Genomic DNA, 19,967 nt, shown 5'->3' with positions numbered 1-19,967 from the left:
GGGCTTTGCTGCCCTTGCGGAAGATGGCTAGTCAGTGCAAGAGTTGGGGGCACTGTGGGAGATGGGAAGGAGACCAGAGACTTGCCCCCAAGGGAAATCTGTGTGTATCTGGCAGAGCCAAAGTTCCAGCCCCAGGTGTCATCTGCCTGGGCGGCCTCGAGCCCTCAGGCTGGCTGAGCAGAAGGGCTGTGCCAATTCACCCTCAGGGGGAGGGGGGCTTCATCTGTTGCCTCCTCAAAGCTCACAAAATGCCTAGTCCTCAAAAGATTTCACAGGCATTTGGCTCAGCCCCAGTCCGTTTTACATAAGGGTAAACTGAGGCCCATGAAAAAAAGGTGGTGCTAGGCTACCGCAGCTAAGGAGTCATATCCTAACCCCTAGTGCTTCACACATTCAGGAATATCACCCTCTTCTCCAATTAGAAACCCACCCCACCCCCAGCCCCCATGAAGAAAGCACCCCTAGACTGCCACCCCTGCTGTGCCTCTCACATCCAGGCAAGTACTGAGCATTAATCTTGTCTGTGCAGAGCCTCACATGCCACACATCCTGGTGGAGAAAGGGGACATGACCCTGGAGGAATTTGAACAGCACTTGAACGAGAAAGCAGGTGTCAATAGGGAGATAAAGAAGGACAGCAGCGCGGAGAGAAAGGTGAGACTCTGGTGCAGAGCTGGGTGGCACTGGGGACTTGGTCTCACTGAACCATCGAGGGCACTGAGCCCGAGGTGGAGGGCATGACTCACCTGAAATCGCATCCTGGTGGCAGAGCCTGGACAAGGAATGAAAGGTGTTTTCTTCTGGGGTCCCAGGCACCACAAGGAAGGTGGGAGTGGACTTCCGGATACAGCAGGCATCCCAGCCTACCCCTTTCCGGGTCAGCTTCTCCTGGTACCGCTCAAAATTCCTAAGCCTGCCAGGACCTGCAGCTAACTACAGATGCCACCTTGGCCTTATTTCTCCAAGCCACTCTCCCTACAGCCTCCTCTTCACCTCCTCGTTCTTCCTCCATTTGGGGTCCTCAATTTCTCCTACAAATTGGATGAAACCCTTGCCCAGCCCAACACTGAAGAGTAGGGAGGTGTTGTCCTCAGGAGGGCAGGGGAGTGCTGAACCTACCACACTGTGAGCCCCGTAATCTGCCTTCCACACATGCTCCCCCACCCCCAAGAGCGCATGTCCTGCATGTCAGGATAGCACATCTCTTTTTCTTGGCTCATTTGCTGATGAGTAGTCTGAGGTCTAGTACCCAGTGTTATCTCTAGACTTTAATCTGGGGTATCAGGACTAGAGGACTGGTAACACTCCTGGAATGGGGTGCAGTGTAACTGCGCTTAACTGTTCCTCACCTTCCTGCTACCCCGATGGTGCAGGACAGGGAGAAGGGAAGGTGACCGGAAAATGTGGGTGACATAACTGCTAGTGTCAACCCCACTGTGGGACCACAGTGAAAACTCCTGCTGGGGAGATGTTGGGGAGTTGATATCATCATTATGCTTAGAGATGGAGGGGGGGAGTCAAGGAGAGAAACTCTTGTCTTCCAAATGAATTTGCAAAAAAGGGAAGCTGAGCTAGGTTTCAAAGATGAGGACAAGCAGGACATGCCAGAAGTGCCATCAAGCTCCAAGAACAAATAATGGTGTAGAGAGGGCAGGTAACCCCCCTATTGTCCCCCTACCCTGGCCTGGAGATGGCTGTCCTGACTGTCAGACCTTAAAGCAATTAGCTCCGGGGCCGCTGTGGCAAATGAGAATTAATTTACCACCTTGGGTTAGTTATGCAAACAGCCAGTAGTCTCATGAGTTCTGAGAATGACAGTGATCAAGAAGCAGCTGCTCAGAAATGATGAGTGTATTGTAATTGGATAATGGCAGCTTGAGGAGCCATTAGGGAATCCAGAGCCAAGCACCCACTCAGCCCTCTGAAAGGCAGAATAATCGAGTTGCTGAAAGGAACTCCCGTGGTGTGAAAGGAGCAGAGATGGCTGTTTCTGCCTTGGGCTCTGTCATCCAAAAAGCCAAGCTGGACAGTGGCCTTTTGGCCTCTGGGCTCTGGATGGGTGGTAGAGTGGGATCCACAGAAGGGAGAGACGTCAGGTCAGGGGCACCCAGAAGGAGAGCATCACCCAGAGGATGCTTGATGGACTGTCCATAGCTTATTTAGCAAAGAAGGGGGCAGAACACTGTGGAAGAGATGGAGGTCAAAGACAGACAGAGACTGGAACAAACCAAACAAACTGCCGCACACGGAGGTCAGTAGCTGATGCAGGCCGAGGGCTGCAGGGGCTGAAAAGAGAGATCCAGTGTCTCACTTACTCATCCAACAAATACTATTGGTACTAGAGGCACAGCCCTGGAAAGAATACATTATTTGCCTTAAGGACCTTATATCCTAGACCAGGAAGACCAAGTGAGCAAGATTGGCTAGAAGAGAGGTTGATACTGGGAGAGAAATTGGACAGGACAATATGATGGCAGGTATTCTATAGCCAGGTGCCAAGCAAATGCCTGTATGAGAACAAGATCCGGGTGGCAGAAGGCCCATGAGGAGAAGGGTGGGCAGATAAAACACAGGTGCCAGAACTGCAAGTCGAATAGGAGGATGGGGCTGAAATAGTCAGAACTGAGTGGTAGACAGACACCTGGAGTTTCATAAAGTACGGCTTAGAGTATGGGGCAAAGCTGTTGCTAGCTGCTGTGTATACGTGGACCACAGGGAAGAAAGATGAGGCCACCAAGAGGTGACTGGAGGTCACAGAGCCTGCCCCAAACTTGGGTGATGCCGTAGAGACAGCAAATCAGGACAAATCATCAAATCAGATGTCTGTTAGGTAAGGAGAGGAAGTCTCTGCTGAAGAATGGGATGGGAGGGGTCTGGAAGAGAGAGACATTGCGGAAGACTGCTATGTCTCCGGTGTGAGCACTGGATGAGTGCTGAAGCCCACTGTTAGGATGAGGAAAGGACAAGAGGAGACTGAGAAACAGACACAAAGAGATGTGTGGATACAGCCAGCCTGTGGCGGAGGGAGTGGAGATGGAGGAAATAGATCCAATTCAGAGTGAGGTGAATGGAGGGTCAGGAAGAGGGGTCTGCAGCAGCATGTGACCCCAGAGCGAACCCCAAACCCCCAAGCATAACAATACGGAAGGTTAGAGGGTAAGGGCGCTTGCCTGACAAGCTGAGATCAATCCCCAGAACCAACATGATGGAAGGAGGAAAGTGACTTCTACAAGCTACCCCCTGCCCTCCACATGCACACCCTGTATGCACAGGCACACACAACAACAATGCATCCATGTAGAGGTGAACGAAAGTAGAAACCGGCTAGCTAAAGGTTCAGGCGGCAAAGTGCCTACAGTGTAAGCACGAAGACCAGAGTCCTATCACTGGCACCCACATAAAATCCAGGCGCACACAGGTTGCAGGCCTGTGATCCCAGTGCCGGGAGACAAAGACAGGAGGGTTGCTGCGATTGTCTGACCATCTGGTCTACCTGAGGAAACGATCTTCAAGTTGAGAGATCCTGACTCAGAAACTAAGGCGGAGAGCAATTGAGGAAGACATCCAAAGCAGACCTCTGGCCTCCATTTGCATTCACACACACAAGGGCACATCCACACATGATGATGAAATACAATAGAGGTAGACTGAAGCTGCTCCCCCTCCTGTACTGTCACTGCTCCTAACTGGACACCATGGGGATTCCCGGAGAACAAGAGACCAAGGTGCGGCACAGTAGCTAGTAGGGAGGGGGAGAGCACAGCAAAGGCTGCATTCAGCTCAAGAGGTGCCTGAAGCCCCCAGGACAGGAAGCAGCAGCCACAGCAACAATTGTGGCATGGAATCTGCCAGGAGGCCAGCATCACAGGTATGGCATTCCATCCACATGACAATTCCATGAGGCATGCACACACGTTCCTCATTTCGTGGATGAGGAAGCTAAGCAAGAATATCCACCTGGAGGAATGGGTGGTGGGGCTATCCAAACATGAGAACTGTAAAGGAGAAGGAAGAATTTATCAGTGGGAGAGATCCAGTGAGCAGGGGAACCAAGCTCTCAACCAAGTAAACCAGAGAGGGGCTTATATCCAGTGTGCGCATGAAAGATTATTATTCAGTTTGGGGTGGCCCCTCCTATGTGCTAATGTAGTTCATACAACAACACAGTTGGATGGTGTCAGAGTTTGGGGTTCAAACTCAGAAATGTGCAAAGCTGTGCTTACTCTCACAGCCTTTGACATTATGGAGCACCGGAGCCAGGGACAGCCAGCCTGGAAGCTTTTGGCATAGAGTAAAATTTGGATCTAGCTGGTGCTTAGTGAGTGATAGGGAGTTGGGGGGGGTGCTAACATGAGTCACAAGATTTTTTAATTGTCCAAGAGCTCTATGACTTTTTCGAGGGGGGGGTGAAAAAATGTCTCTGCTCCCCAGACAGACCAACAATGGACTAAGGAAATTATTCCACCTCAAGTGTAAATTAGTAAGCCAGTGAGTATGGGGTTATTTACAGGAACATGGCTGACTCAAAGGCAAGGTGCCTCACTGAACAGTCCTACTGAGCATGAACAATGACTCATGAAAGCTGCATCCTGGGAGCTCCCTCACAACTTGGGCATGTTGAAGAGTCTCCTCAGCCCAGCAGTTAATGCTGCTTCTAAAACCCCAGGCAGAGACCTTGTTAATCCTGTAGGTTTCAGGAGCTTCCTGAGACGTGCGACTTGTGTTGATCTCCCAAATCTTATAATTTTCTTCCTGAGTCTTAAGGAGCCTCCCTCCTGTGGGAGGAGATGTCTCAATTAGGAGGAAACAGCCACACCACATCAAATCCAAGAGTGTTCCCTTCTTCTCCAGACAGAAGTCATCCGGAAGCGTCTCCACAAAGACATTCCTCACCACTCAGTCATCATGCTCAACTTCTGTCCTGACCTCCACTCTATGCAGCCCAGCCTGAGGAAGACCCATGGGGAGTTTATCTTCCTCATCGACAGGAGCAGCAGCATGAGTAAGGCCAGCATCCAGTATGTCAAGGTACTGTGTGTGGGACCCCGCCCCCCAGGAGCCAGGGCTCAAGTACATCAGTTGCGCTTTCCTCTGCCTGGCTTCCAGAGGACTTTGTGTTCTGAGAAGCCACTTGTTCAAAATCAGTTTAAGCAGAGACACCTAAACTGCTCTCAAAATAAACCTCTTGAAGTAATGGGAGCAGAAGCAGAGATGCTGTGTGTTTACAAGGAGTGAGGTCCTTCACTTTCAGCAAAAGTGCTCCACACCTGTGCTGGATAAAGCACTCCCCTAAGTCCTGATTGGGGAGGAGCACAGAGGGAGGGGGGAATTCTAAATGTGATGTGCAGGAGGAGTGTTAGATGCTCCTAGTCTGTTTAATGCTATTATCCTGAGAGATTGCTCCCATTGTCACTGTTTCCACATAAGAAAATGGTTCTTGAGAGTTGTAGTAACCTAACCCAAGATCACACATAATCTGTGATCAAACCAGCAGCCGCCTGACCTTTCTCCCCACCTGACATCATAGTCATCAGGCACACGGCCCCTGCTGCATGAACTCAATAGAAAAGCGCTAACTCAGTGAGGTGCTTGCAAGGACCTGATTCTCGGAAGTCATGTCTGGAAGAAATGTCCAGGCGTGGTGGTGCACACTTGTAATCTCAGCGCTGGGAGGCAGAGACGGGTGGACCTACAGAGTCAGTTCCAGTTCAGTGACAGACCTTGTCTCAAAAAATAAGACGGGAGTGTCTGAGAACAGCACCCAAGGTTGTCTGGTTCCCATGAGCATGTGCGAGCATGTGCGCATACACCACACAAACACACCACACACACACACGCACACACACATGCACGCATGCCACACACATACACACCATATTATATAATTTAGAGCATTTAGTTATTCTTTCTCCCAAATGACTAATGATGAGCAAAGCTCTACATGCAGCCATCTTAGGAAAAAACAAAAACAAGAACAAGATACCAACATATTCAACACATTCACATCCTTCACAGCCAAGTGTGGCATACTGACTTGATAGCCAGTCAGAAGGCCTGGGAGTTTGGTTTGTTCTTGCTGCTTGGGAAGCGCCACAAAAAAAAAAATAATAATAATAATAATAATAAATAAATAAATAAACCACAGAAGAGTGATAGAGCCTTCCTCACCTACCAGAGAGCCCCTCTTCCCTGTCAGGAAATCACTAATCTTGTTATTGAATTATCCAATGTTCCCTTTTATTGTGACTGCTGCAGGTGTCTGTCTCCCTATCTGGAGTTATGAGCTCATTAAGAGAAAGGACTGTCTCATCCTCATCTGTCCCCATGTGGCCTATTTCTGTCCTTCTGGATAAAACCCCTCATTCTGTGTAGTGGACTGAGTAATAGATCGTAGCTCAGGAGAATAAGAGAGGGAAGGGGCAAGAAAAGAGTGGGCTCTCCTGTCACCCAGCATTCCATCCTCCCCCTTATCTTGCCCATGGAGCAAGCTCTTGTTTCCAGGGCAACAGACTGAGCAAGGGGTGGGGGGTGCTTATGTGGAATCACTGAGGCCAGCTAGGCTTTGGTCCTCTTAGGCCCTCCTGCTCTTGAATAATGACAGAAGTATCCTAGATGGAATCAAAGATCCTTCTGGAAGCATCTTGACATGTGGGTGTGAGACTGGCGGGGGTACCTTCTGGCCTACCGGCCACTGAGGTGAAGGAGGGTGGGGAGCTGTCCAGGGTGCTGGCGTGCCACTGCGAACTTGCAGATCCCGTGGCTCTCTGTAATCTGTTTTGTAGCCACATCGAGACGCCCCCTTGGTCACCTTAGAGCGCCCCCCCCCCCGCATTATAAACCTAAAAAGATCTTTGGGGAGCATTTCATACCCCGCCCCTCAGTTCTGGAGTAAAGAAATTGAGTCCTGAAGAAGTGAAATGCTTTTCCCAGGATCACAAGGTTGGTGGAGGGCAGGTCTGTGCTCATTTTGCATTCACTGCTTATGAGGAATAAGACATGCCCTCTGGTTTTACAAAGCTCTCTTGTTCATATCACCTCTGCGACACGGCATTGTTGAAGGAGCATTTCTGAGGTCCAGAATCGATTCTGTCACAATTGCTATGTGGCTTTGGACAAACTGACTCCCAGTGCTGGACTTTATTCATCCTTTCTATGAAGTGAGGAGAAAGGATTAATTCAGGGAGGGCAAATGTGCATCATGTGGCCCCTCTGCTGTTTCTCCTCAGTCCAGGTAGACATCAATAATTGATCCTGACTATGTCCCAACACCCTCCCACCCCTGCCAAGCCTGGACTGGGTCTCTGAGTCCTCTCAGGCAAGCACTCCAGGAAGTTATTATCATTGAAATGAAATTGTTTATGAGCAAACATCCTTCTTGTGAACTGCAACCCTCCTCTGCCTTTAGTGCCTCAGAGTTCTCTGACCGTGACTTTCTCTGCTTTTTCCTTCGGACCGCTTTCCCTGTGGAATCTCCCCCTTGCTTTCTTCTTAGTTCCGCTCAAGGTCATCCCTTCCCAGATGCCTCTGTGCTTGCGCAATCCATTCTGCTAAGCGTGACCCTTTCAGAGAAAGGCACAGAAATTACTTGGGGAAAGCCGTGCCAAGGCTGGTGGGGGAACGGGATGTTTGAGTCATTCATTATGGTCCACTGAGTAGAAGTTTTAGGGACAACAAGGCTTGGGGAGAGGGAAGGAGTAGAAGTCCAAACAGCCCACGCCAAAGGGGAAAGTTCAGGCAATTTAATTTCCGGCAGCTGGTCTCATTCTTCAGCCACCACTTGCTGCCAAAAAAACAGGGCTTTAAAATTCTAATAGGTGTGAGTCGAGACAATCTGTACGGATCAGCAGAGTCCCCTGCCAGCAGGAATATGCATTAGTGGCTAATGAAAAAAAGCAGATATTGACTTCTTTTGTAGAGACACAAATGTATTGACACAGGCAGTGCAGAGAGGCAGTGGGGACATTAATGGAAACATCTAATGTGAGCATTTGCAGAGGGGCAGAAGAGGGATCGCTGCAGGGCCATAGTGTCTGGAAGATGCAGCAATTTCGGAGTTAACTGGCAACCGCTTGCCTCTATATTCTGGAGCATTATGGTCCGTTTACCTGAAACCATGCCGAGATGTCAGAGGATGGGAGCATGACTATAGGATGTGGGGGTTAAGGAAAGACCTTTCATTTCTGCCTCTGTGCTGAGGCACGGCCAATACAAACGAAGCCTTCAGAGCTGTACTGGGGGAATTTTTTTTTTATTATATTTTACTTTGTGGTTATTCTGGAATGTGTGTGGATATCAGAGGACAACTTGTGAGGTTCAGTTCTCTCCTTCCACCATGTGGGTTCCAGGGACTGGCATAGATGCCATCTCACCAGAGCCAGAGCTGTATTTGTGAAAGCCAAAGTCAGACACCCAGGTTTTATGACCCAGAACAATGCCTCAGTTCTCCTGAGCCTCCATCCCCTTCTCTACAAGACGGACGCATTAGTGCTAATACGGACTCACTGGCTGGTAATAACAACCATTTAATGTTTCTTCTGTGCCAGGCTGAGGCCCAGACAGACCCAAAGTCAAGTGAAAAATGAGAAGGTGGGGTTTCCACTGAGACAGGTTTAACTTCAAAGTGTACCACGGACCCACTATGCTCTAATTCATGTCACAGTGATTGAATGTGATTGTTAATTGAAGGTGCTTAGCTCTGCAGTGAGCACATCGTAGCTGCTGGCCACTGAGCACAGCACTGGTCATCATTATTGTCACTTTCCCTGCCCACCATCACTTCCACTGCTTTCCTTGCTTGCTTGCTTGCTTGCTTGCTTCCTATGTTTTTGTATAGAGCTGAGATCTGTAGCTCAGGTTGTCCTGGAAGTACCAACATAGCCCAGGCTGGCCATGAGCTATTCATTCCCCTGCCTTCAACTCCTCAGTGCTGAGATTTGGGGCATGCCTCACTGACTCTCCCCCTCCCCTTTCTCTCTGTCTCTCTCTCTCTTCCTTCCTTTCTCCCTCTCCCCCTTCCTTTCTTTCTTCCTTTCTTTTTCATGTTATATGCAGGGGCATGGGGGGAGGTGTAGCATTGCAGGTGAGAATGCAAATTCATGCACCTATGTTCATGTCTGGAGAGACCAGAGTAGAATACTGGGTGCCCTTCGTTATCATTCTCTACCGTAATCCTTTAACACAGGGCCGCCCCGAACTGGAAGCTCACCTTTTCAGCTAACCAGCCAGTTCTCATGATCCACCTCTCTCCACCCACCAATGGGTACCCACAGCCATGTTCAGCTTATTGTTTGGGTGCTAGGGATTTGAACTTGGGTCCTTGTGTTTTTGGAGAAAATACCCTTACCTCTCTCCAGCCCCACACTAATTTTAGCACTTTTATCAAGATCTCCTGGTAGTGCATAGCTACAGATGATAGAGATCTCTAATGTCCACACACTTCAGAGGCCAAGAGGCAAGGCTGAATCTTGGCAGCACTGTTTACTAACTGGATGCTCTCCAACCGATCATTTGCCCTCTGTGTGTGCTCATGTTCTCATCTGTAGAATGGGGATATCAACGGGCCTGCTGCTGAGGGCTGAGTAGCAAGGCAGACTCTGGAAGTAACATCATTTGCACCTAATAAATACTAACGAAAGATACCTCCATGGGGATCTGTCACTGGTTAATGACAGGATGGTGCTGATGCAGGGGCCTTGGATGAGGGCCAGACGCCATTGGACCAACAATATGACCTCCCATCAACATCAACTTTGCTTTGGTGGAGAGGGGAATGGGCAGACCCTGCTCTCGTCACCACTGAAAGTCAGCAAGAGGTGATGGGACTCCGAGGCCATGGCAGAGTGGCTCTGATGAGTCAGGCCTGTTGATATGTCATATGCTGAGAGCTTTGATGGGTCAGTCTCTAGTGGGAAACAGCAGACTGTATGATACACGGAGAAGGAGTTGCTGGATGCAGGCAGGGTGACAGGTCCCTTTGGAGGTGGCTCCATGCTGAAAAGAGCAACACTGGTGCGCGGTGACAGGGCCCCTGTCTAAGTCCTAAGGATCCTTCTCTTACCTGGCAGGAGGCCATGTTGGTGGCCCTTAAGAGCCTCGTGCCAGCCTGTCTCTTCAATGTCATTGGTTTTGGATCCACATTTAAGACAATCTTTCCTTCCAGTCAGATCTACAACGAGGTAAGAAGAGGGGAATTCTGGGCTTGGGTGGGTGATGGACACTGATGAACGGGAAAGAGAGGGAACAGCAAAGATTCATCCTGGGGACAACCTCAGATGCTGCCCAACCAGGGAGAGCCCAAATCACAGCTTGGGCAGCAAACCGAAATGAAACCATGCTTGCTGAGGCCTTCAGAAATCTTCTATCGCTTACAATAGAGTCTGTGAGAACATGGAGGCTGGAGAGCAGGGACAGAGGCAGAGGACAAGGGACAGGGGACACATCTATTATGCTCATGGCCTGCTAGCCACCACAGCCTCTATCTCTTGAAGACCATGGGTTCTTGCAAGGCTGAACTACAGACCTGGATGGTGACAGACAGGAGAACAATTAGGTAGCCAAGTGGCTGTGGAAGAGGCTGTGGGGGTACTTGCAAGACTAAGGCTTAGGGGACAAAAGGAGTTTAGACCCATCAGCAAAACTGCATCCTCCTCCTACCCAGAGCCTAGGGGGAAAGGAAAGACAAAAGGGAGGGTGGAGAGCAGAAGGGAAGGAGGGATATTATTGCCTCTTACTACTAAAAGTGACTAGACGAATTTTCACAATAAAAGAGAAATACATATTGATCCAGGTGGTACATGATGGCACATCTGCAATCCCAGCCCTGGGATGATCCGGAGTTCAAGGTCAGCCTCAGCCATATAATAACTCTGGGGCCAGCTCGGGCTAACATGATACCCTGTCTCAAATAAAAAAGAATGAAAATGCATGTTGATTGTTGATTGTTAGATTTAGATAATCAACAGGAAAACCATTTTTAAATGTCCCATGATTACATCAGTCAGACAAAAGCAAACAAACAAAAAATGACGAGGGAAAGAAGCGCTGTTTCCAGAACACCTTCTGTGCATTTGTTTACACAGATTTTAAAAGTCAGAATTAGGTCTTCCATACTGTGATGCAACCTACTTCCCTAGTCTATTATGAACATATTTTCATGCCAGAAAATGTCCATCTACAACATTTTAATGACTGTCTGGCCCACACCACAAACAGACTGGGATTTAGTTATGAAGCCTGGAGGCTGGCCTTTCCATGGTCCCATGTTTTTCTAATTAGTCATTTTTGCTTATGGATTTCCCATGCATCGCTGCCTGTCTCCTGAGGATGCATTCAAAGCTACACATTCATCGTAAGATTTTATATTGACAATATTGATCATTGCTACTATTTTTTTTAATTAGGGTCTTGCATAGTCTAGGTTAATTGAAACTCCCTAATAGCTGAGGATGCCCTTGAAGGACTAATCCTCCTGCCTTTGCCTCCAGAATGGATTGCAGCTGTGCTCCCAACGCTCCTGGTTTACGTGGGGTTGGGAATAGAACCTAGGGCTCTCCTGTGTGCTGGGTGAGCACTCTACCAACCGAACCCTGCCCCCCAACCTCAGTATTGACCATTCCTTCTAAGCCCCTTCCAAGCATGGATATAGAGAGTCTTCTGAGCCGGGGGCAGGAGATTGTGTCCAGAGGGAATTAACTCCCATTGCAATACCATCCACCTGTTGGGGAGTCAGGGTGCACACGGTTCGTCTAGGAGGGAGGGACTCCAAAGCACAAATTGGGGAAGCAAGATTCTTCTCAAAGTGCCATGGGAGTCAGATGCTGTAGTCAGATTCAATGGTCCTGTCTAAGGATGGCCTCAGTGTCACCTGCTTCCCTTACCAGGCAGGAAGCATTATTTGTGCTGAGGAATTCTACCTTTTTCGGAGGTGCTTATATTTCTAAAGAAGAATCCAGAAAGGACAATATTGTCATTGTTCTGCATTTCAGGCATTGACATGGGGATAAATTACATCAAGTGGCTGGCTATTCTCCATATGGGTGGGCAGGGGTGTGGCCAAACTAAGAGCCAGAGAACACAGTTCAGCCCGGGCCGGCGTGGGAGCGTGGGGTATTTAGAGACTCCACGCCACAAGGCGAACCTGGGACCTGCCTGCCCTGCCATGGTCCCTCCCTACAGGAGAACTTGGCCACAGCATGTGACTGCATCCAGAGACTTCGGGCTGATATGGGGAACACCAACCTCCTCTCCCCTCTCAAGTGGATCGTCCGGCAGCCACTGCACCCAGGCCACCCACGGCTCCTCTTCCTGATCACGGAAGGGGCTGTGAACAACACTGGGAAGGTTCTGGAGCTGGTGCGGATTCACTCCTCTTCTACCAGGTCAGCCCAGCCTGCAGGCCTAGGGTCAGATTATTCTGGGCTGCCTAAGCTTGGGGGCATCCAAACCAGAGTAAAATGTGGGAGAGGATAGCGCCTACATTTCCCAGAATGCCTTGTTTCCAGGATGCTGAGGGCTGCTTTCCAAGTTTGTCTTTTTTTTTTTTTTTTCCTAAGATGAGGAGGGGAAAGTCGCCCATAGTTTGCAAGTCCAAGTGCAGCTTAGGGAAAGCTTCGAGTATTGACTGGGAGTTGAATGGTGTGTGTGTGTGAGTGTTCGTCTGTTTGTCCATGAAGCTCATCTTCCCCCCTAGCCTTTTGTCTGGAGACTGGGCCATCTGTAAACTCCCTCTGCTGGACCATGCTCTGTCTCTTATCCCACTGGGGACAATGAAACAGAGCAGCCTCTGTCCTTGTCCTCCAGGTGCTACAGTTTTGGAATAGGACCCAGTGTCTGCTACCGACTGGTAAAGGGGCTGGCGTCTGTATCCAAGGGCAGCGCAGAGTTTCTGATGGAGGGGGAGCGGCTGCAACCGAAGGTATGCGGAAGGGCCTCCAGGGTCTCCCAGTGCTGCCGAATCGGCAGCTCAGATAGGCCAGAGGATGAGCTCTACGCTGGGCCTCTGGGCCAATCCCAGCCTTTATAAAATGCTATGCTCAGACATGACGGCAAAGATCCATTCCAAGAGTCTAAGGAGGGTGTCCACTGCTGGACCCGCTACCCCAAGCCTGCTGGGCCTTCCTCCCCTCAAGCTCATCTTTATCTCCTCACCCACCCACACCTACTCTGTTCTGACGCTCTCCAACAGCTGATGAAATCCTTGAAGAAGGCCATGGCCCCGATGCTATGTGACGTGACCGTGGAGTGGATCTTCCCTGAGACCACGGAGGTCCTGATCTCTCCTGTCAGGACCAGCTCCCTTTTCCCTGGGGAACGGCTGATGGAATATGGCATTGTGTGTGATGCCTCCTTGTACATTTCCAGTTCCATTTCTGTAAGTACCCCAAACGCGTGGGAGATTGTCTGAGGAGCTCTCCTTTCTCCGCTCCCACCCTCACTACGTTTCTTTCAATCCCCCTCTCAGGAGCGCTCATCATGGTCAGGTTTTTGAGGCGTTAGGAAGTATAAAATGAACTTAGCACATTAGCCCAGAGGACCTGGGGGCGTGGCCCAGGGGTGTGGCCCAGGGGCGGGGATGTGGCCCAGTCGGTGGACCGCTCTCTGTGCTATAGCATGAGGACTTGAGTCCAATCCCTGGGCAGAAATGCTAGGTAGAGTGGCATGCACTTGTCCTCTGGCTTGCACATGCATGTGTGGGCCACCCCACCACAGACGTGTACCCACACACGGAAACATACATGCAAAAACAGACATGCATTAAAAAATAAAATAGATAGAAATGAAAGAGGGAAGCCACCGAGGAGAGTAAGCATTACTGAACTCTTAAGGGGACTATGACCAGCTGCTGGAGGTTCGCTCGGCTAGACTGGGCAGCTTCCGTTCACCATATTGAAATGTTTCTTAATTGGAACACGGGCCATGTATCGAACGTGTTTCCAGGAATAATCAGAATGCTTTATGAAATGTCCAAGATTGTTAATGGTTAATACAAGTGTGTTATGGAAGGTGGGCTATTCAACTATGTAACTTCTAAACAAAAGGCTTTTTCTCACAGCCATGTTTTATTTAATTTTAAATTGTACTTGGAGCCCTGAAAGACACACATGCCCATAGAAGGGACCCAAACCAAGCCATCGATTCATTCTCTTGGGCTGGTGAAATAGTTCGGCAAGATAAAGTGCCTGCCTCACAAGTCTGAGGAACCAAGTTCCACCACAGAAGCCACATATTCAAGGAAGCATTGTGGCACTTACTTGTCATGCCAGGGCTGGGGAGGTGGAGGCAAGAGGACCTGTCCCTGGGGCTTGCCAGCCAGGCAAACTCTAGGACACTGAGAGACCCTGTCTCAAAAAGACAGTGTTGAATGTTGCTGAGAACGATGCCCAAGGTTGCCCTCTGGCTTCTACACACTCACACACACACATGTGCATTCTCGTGTGTGTGAACAGACGTACAAACATGCACACAAATGCACCTACCTGCATGCACCATTTTTCAAAGTTCTATTTTCTTCACCCATGAGACCGGCCGTGTTTTCTTCAGCTATGGGCAGGTGTTGGGTGGGCGGCACCTTCATTCGCTGTTGCTGGGAGTACGACTTGCCACTACTTGCCTGAAAGGCAATCTAGAAATAACTTGTGAAATTAGAAAGACAACAGATCCTTCAGTCCTGATGTGTCACTCCTGAGATGCTGCCTCTGGGGTATAGCAACAGTGTGGCGGATTTATGACCGCAGATTTTATGGCGGTAAAGACAAAAAGCCATGATGCAAATGCTTCCCATTGAAAGGTGGTGTGGTATCCTGCAGCCAGATGTTGAAGGGAATGGCTAGCAGGCAGGATGTTTGAAGGACAAAATTCAAGCTACTGATAAAACATGACCTCCAAATGTGTGTGGGGTGTGTGTGTGTGTGTGTGTGTGTGTATGTGTGTTTATGTCATGAAGAGTAGAACGAAAGGACACAGTTTATCTATTAGGAGACAAAAGTGACATTTAGAATTACACTTCTAAAAAATATTTGTAGTGAAGTCAATGTTTTAAATATCACCATAAGAAGAGATTTTATTCTCTCTCTCTCTCTCTCTCTCTCTCTCTCTCTCACATTTTTGCTTTGTGTTGTGTTATTGAGAAAGAATTGTACTTTGTAGCCCAGGCTGTCCTGGAACTCGCTGTGTAGCTCAGGCTAGCCTGGTGCTACAGTTCTGGAGTTCTAGGATCACAGATGAGAGCCACAATATCCAGCTCCATGTTCACGGTCTCTTGATCAGAAATCAACCTCAGTTCCCTAAACAAACAAGCAAGCACTTATTCCTTACTGTGCTAGACCCTCAGAGGTGGACTCCTGCCCCAAGGCCCACTGCACACCCTTTTCTGCCTATGGAAGTCCTTACTGAATCTGACTTGACTCTCACCCTTCTTCTCTTTCTTGTCTCCAGGACAAAAGGCGAAAGTATGGCATGCTGCATGCTCAGGAATCCAACAGCTCTGTCTTCTACCACTCTCAGGAGGAGGGCCATAGCCCAGGCAATGCAAACTGTGCCAAGAACTTCAACCCAGGGCATACCAAAGATGCCTGTCCATGTGATGGAGACTCCCTCGCCCATCATGGTTGGTCTTCTGCTTCCTGTTGTGTTCCCTTGTCCATGGAGGCCATAACGATTGTTACTTTATGTTGAGCATTTACCATGCACTAAGCACTTGATAGAAACCATCTCTGGGACCAGTTAGCAGCTGTGGGTGTGGATATGATGATGTGTGCTGTACAGAGAAGACAAAGACTGTAGAACCTCAGCAATTAGCTAAGTTCTTGAACGTTAAAGAGTTGGCCAACATAGACCTATCTGCTTTTGTAGAGTTTGATGCCATTCTCAAAGGGCATTTGCTGGTTCTTTGACAAGAAGCACAGTGAGTGTGTGGGGGAGGGGTTAGGACAGCTCCCACCTGGTACCTGCCTTCTAAGAGCCCCCTTTAGACCCTAACTCTGATAAGGCAGAAGAACAGAGACCACAACAGGGAACCCGGGAGAGAAAAGCATATCAGCTCAAGATCATAGATGACTGAGGACAGTCTAAGGACTGTGGGAAGGGAGAGGAAGTTCCTGGTAGCAGAAGCAGCCTTGTAAAGCTGTGGAGGCATGGCACACAGAGAGCTTCTGTCACTGGCTACTCATCCAGTTCTGGTTCCCTCTGACCACACCACACCACAACTCTAAAAGGGGCTGGGGAGATGGCTCCGTGGGTAAAATGCTTGTTGGGAAAGCATAAGGATCTGATTTTGGATCCCTAGTACCCACCAGTGCTGAGAGACAGGGACAGGAGGATGCCATGGGCCTGCTGGTCAAGCTGATCTAGCTTATGAGTGAGCTCCAGTTAGTGAGAGCTACTGCCTCGCTTCGGCAGCCTTGTATACTAAAATCAGAAGGACGAGGAAGAGATTGGCATGGCCCCTGCATAAAGATGACAGGCAAATCCATGCAGCATTTCATAGCGTTGAATAAATTCAACATGAGATAAAGCAGACAGACAGATAGATAAGATTGGGGCTGGAGAAATGGCTCAGTGAATCAAGAGCTTACCACACAAGCAAGAGGACCAGAGTTTGCATCCCCAGAACCAATTTAAAATTAGTTGAGAGGAAAACAATTGAGGAAGATTCCCGACTTCAACTTTGGGTCCTACCTGTGCGCGCACACGCACACACACACACACACACACACACACACACGGTGGGGAGGACAGAAGGAACAGTTGCTGGGAAGATAGAACAGGGCCAGACCTGGCAAGGCTTTGGATGCTAAATGAGGCACTTTGCACATTTTTCTGTAAGAAAGGAGTCTCAAAACAGGAAGGAAGCATGTAGGGTCCCGTTCTTTCCCCCACTACTCTCAACCCTGATAGTTCCCCTCTCACTACCCTTACCCAGGTCTGGATGTCTCCCAGCGACGGAGAGCATACAGCACTAACCAGATCTCCAGGCACAAGGCTTGCCCACGAGCCATCACAGCCAGCGACCCAACTGGGACCACCAGGAGATACCCACTGCGAAAAGCTAAGGTGCTGCAAGAACTTGACAATCAGAACAGCTCGGAGAGCCAGTGTTGGCAGATTGATCTGCAGGTACCTAAGCAGGTTAGGGTGGGAGGTGCTGGGAGGAGCTTGGCTGGGCTATGCTCACACACAACAAACAAGGATCGGGACACCAAGTATCAGGGAGGATGCAGAGTCCAGATCCAGCTGGTGATGAACAAACATCCAGCCTCCTAACAATGTTAGTTTTCATTTGAAGCATATCTTTTGATGATCCCTCAGACCGGCTGGTCACTGGCTTAGTAAGACATCCCTCTATCCTTAGCTGGACTTTCATCTGTCAACTCCTAATGATGCCTTCCTCATCAGCAGCTCACTGCTCAGTGAGCTAGCCCAGCCCCTGTACACAGCCCTTCCCTATCAGGCCAGGATACCAATGTAGAATCTTGTCATTAGACTTTATGGCCTCTGGGAGAGGAGGGGCATTGGAGAGCAGCCACCCTCACTTGTGGCAACTGAAGTTGATCAAAGAGGTAAGCTGGCTTACCCAGAACCACACGGCCAGTCTGTGGATTTGACCCAGGAAGCCCTTGCCCTCGGGGCCCTTGCTTTCTCTCCATGGCTGCTCCTTCCACAGCTTCTATGACAGTCACCCAAGGCCAATAGGAGACAGAGCCACCACAGGAAAGGTCCCCAGTGTCCTCCTAGGTCAGCCCGCCGTAACCTCAGCATTGTTGCTATCAAGGCTCCACCATGGGGATTGGTCCTGGGCTTGATAGAATGTCTCCAGGGTCAGGAGGTAAAACCACCCTGTGGAGGCCACTATGCTAAACCACTTCACAATGTAAACATTTTCTTCAGGACAGAAACGGTGTAAACTTGTCCTAAAAGTGTGGATCAAAGCAGCCTTTCCATGCTCTCCTGTGTGTCTGTCCACCTCCTCATCCCTCCCAATCTCCACATATATATGGGCCACATACCTCTTGGCCCCTGGGGGCTCTCCTCTGAGCTTTTCCAGGGACCCCTGATGTACTTAAGATATGTTAGTTAGTCTTGGAGTCAGGCAAACTCTTCCTCATACGTTTCTGAACCTCAACTGCCTCATCTACAAAATGGGAACAATTGTATGTACATAGGTGAGCCATAATCCACCAGCAGACTCTGAGGGGTTGCTGACTCCAGGTGGAGGAGGCATTCGTGGATGCAGGATGCAGTCCGAGTCCAGTGTCTGGCTGCAGGAGATGCTCTTCAATGGCAGCTCTATCCACTGAGCTCTCCTTTCTTCTCTCAAGCTTGTTCCTTAGCTCTTCCTTCCTTCTTGTTCTGTCTCCTCCTCATCTCCTGCCTGGCTTTCTCCCTCACTCTGTCTCTCTCCAGCTCTCCTCTCTCTCTCTCTCTCTCTCTCTCTCTCTCTCTGTGTGTGTGTGTGTGTGTGTGTGTGTGCGTGTGCGTGTGTGCGCGTGTGTGCATGCGTGTGTGTAGATTCCCCAGAGACTCTGGTTGGGTGAGAGGCTAGCATGTCAAGACCTCTGTTGCCATGGAAACTGTAGCAGAGTCCGTTTCTCTCTGACCCATTGTGGGTGATGGTGAGGTCAGTAGAGAACATCTCAGTCTCCCGTGCGTGGAGAGGCCAGAGAGTTGTAGCTGGGCATCTGCCTCCTCTGAGGCACCCTAAAAGTAGCCAGTCTCCTTTTCTTTCCATGCCCTGAACCATATACAGGTCCTTGGCCTAGAGACAGGAAAATACCCCTTTTATGAGGAGGCATAATACCCCCCCAAAAAAAATACGAATATATACTTAACAGTGTGAAAGGCCCCCAAGGTTTACTGGTATCTTCCAAAATTCCACTGCACCTTGTAAAAGGTTTTTTCCCCTCTCATCTCACTCCCTTACCAGAACATGTGTGCGGTCTAAGAAACTAGAAATTCATTTTATCTTAATATTCTTCCATCACAAAAGTAATACATGCTCAGCATTCGGAATTAAATCCTTCAAACAGTTCAGCTGGGTGTAAAGTACAAGTAAAGACTCCCTCTCCTACACCAACACCCACTTTCTTCTATGTCTTTCTAGAAATACCGTGTGCATACACGTATATACGGAACACATGCATATTTTAATAGCCGCTTATGCAAATTGCCCTCCAACTTACTGTCTTAATCCTTTTTTTAAAATAAATTTCGATCTCATCTGCTTCCTCTGTGTATGTTTGGGTGGTCGAGTGGGCACCCATGTGGGCAACTCCTGGGAGGCAGTTTTCTCCTTCCACCATGTGGGTCCAAGGAATCAAACTCAGGATGTCCCTCTTAATGCCTTTTGAATTCAGTTTTATACACACTAAAATCACTCTTTCTGATAAACAGTCCTGGGAGGCTGGCAATCACCAAGTGGTTCTTTTGCCATCACAGAGATCTATCACAATTTAAAATTTACAATAAATTTTTCTCAAATATCTTCCCACACTGGTATGAAGAATTCCTTCTTTTCAGTGTTTCGTAATACTCCATTACATGGATATACCATAACCTACTCACTCTCCCCTACTAATGGCGATGTCATTTCCAGGTCATTTTTTTAAAGCCAAGGGTCTCGCTGTATATCCCTGGCTGGCCTAGAACTTGGTGTATAGGCCAAGCAGGCTTCCAACTCACAGAGACCTGCTTCCCTTGCCTCCTAAGTACTGGTATGAAACACGTGACACCACACCTCACCCACCTCCCCAGTTTCCAGATTTTTACTCCGATTATCAGTACCGCAACAAATACTCACGGCTGCCACCTTTTACTCTGTGGCAAACACACACAGCTGACACACATAGACCCTTGTAACGCTGTGGTTCCCCAGGGTTGAATTTGTAAGAGTTGGATCACTGACCCAGCTCGTGGATTTCAACTGATGACAGACAGCCCATTGTCCCAGTCTGTACCACTGCCATTCCCGTTTA

General features: G+C 49.1%; 1 protein-coding gene across 2 annotated transcripts in view; it reads left to right on the top strand.

Moving 5' to 3' along the window:
* Vwa5b1 (von Willebrand factor A domain containing 5B1) overlaps positions 1-19,967 on the top strand; it is a 63,948-nt gene that overhangs the window by 26,333 nt on the left and 17,648 nt on the right. For both annotated transcript variants that reach the window (XM_055611201.1, XM_055611202.1), the window contains exons 7-14: positions 530-654; positions 4,852-5,028; positions 10,065-10,175; positions 12,175-12,377; positions 12,799-12,913; positions 13,184-13,369; positions 15,433-15,604; positions 16,919-17,112. In XM_055611201.1, the coding sequence (XP_055467176.1) occupies positions 530-654; positions 4,852-5,028; positions 10,065-10,175; positions 12,175-12,377; positions 12,799-12,913; positions 13,184-13,369; positions 15,433-15,604; positions 16,919-17,112 (1,283 nt within the window). The remainder of the gene's footprint in view (positions 1-529; positions 655-4,851; positions 5,029-10,064; positions 10,176-12,174; positions 12,378-12,798; positions 12,914-13,183; positions 13,370-15,432; positions 15,605-16,918; positions 17,113-19,967) is intronic.

This window comes from Psammomys obesus, unplaced genomic scaffold (genome assembly GCF_907164565.1).
Source record: "Psammomys obesus unplaced genomic scaffold, mPsaObe1.curated_primary_1811, whole genome shotgun sequence".
NCBI lineage: Eukaryota > Metazoa > Chordata > Mammalia > Rodentia > Muridae > Psammomys > Psammomys obesus.
The sequence above is the reverse complement of the archived record's forward strand: the minus strand, read 5'-3'. Positions and strand labels throughout refer to the sequence as shown.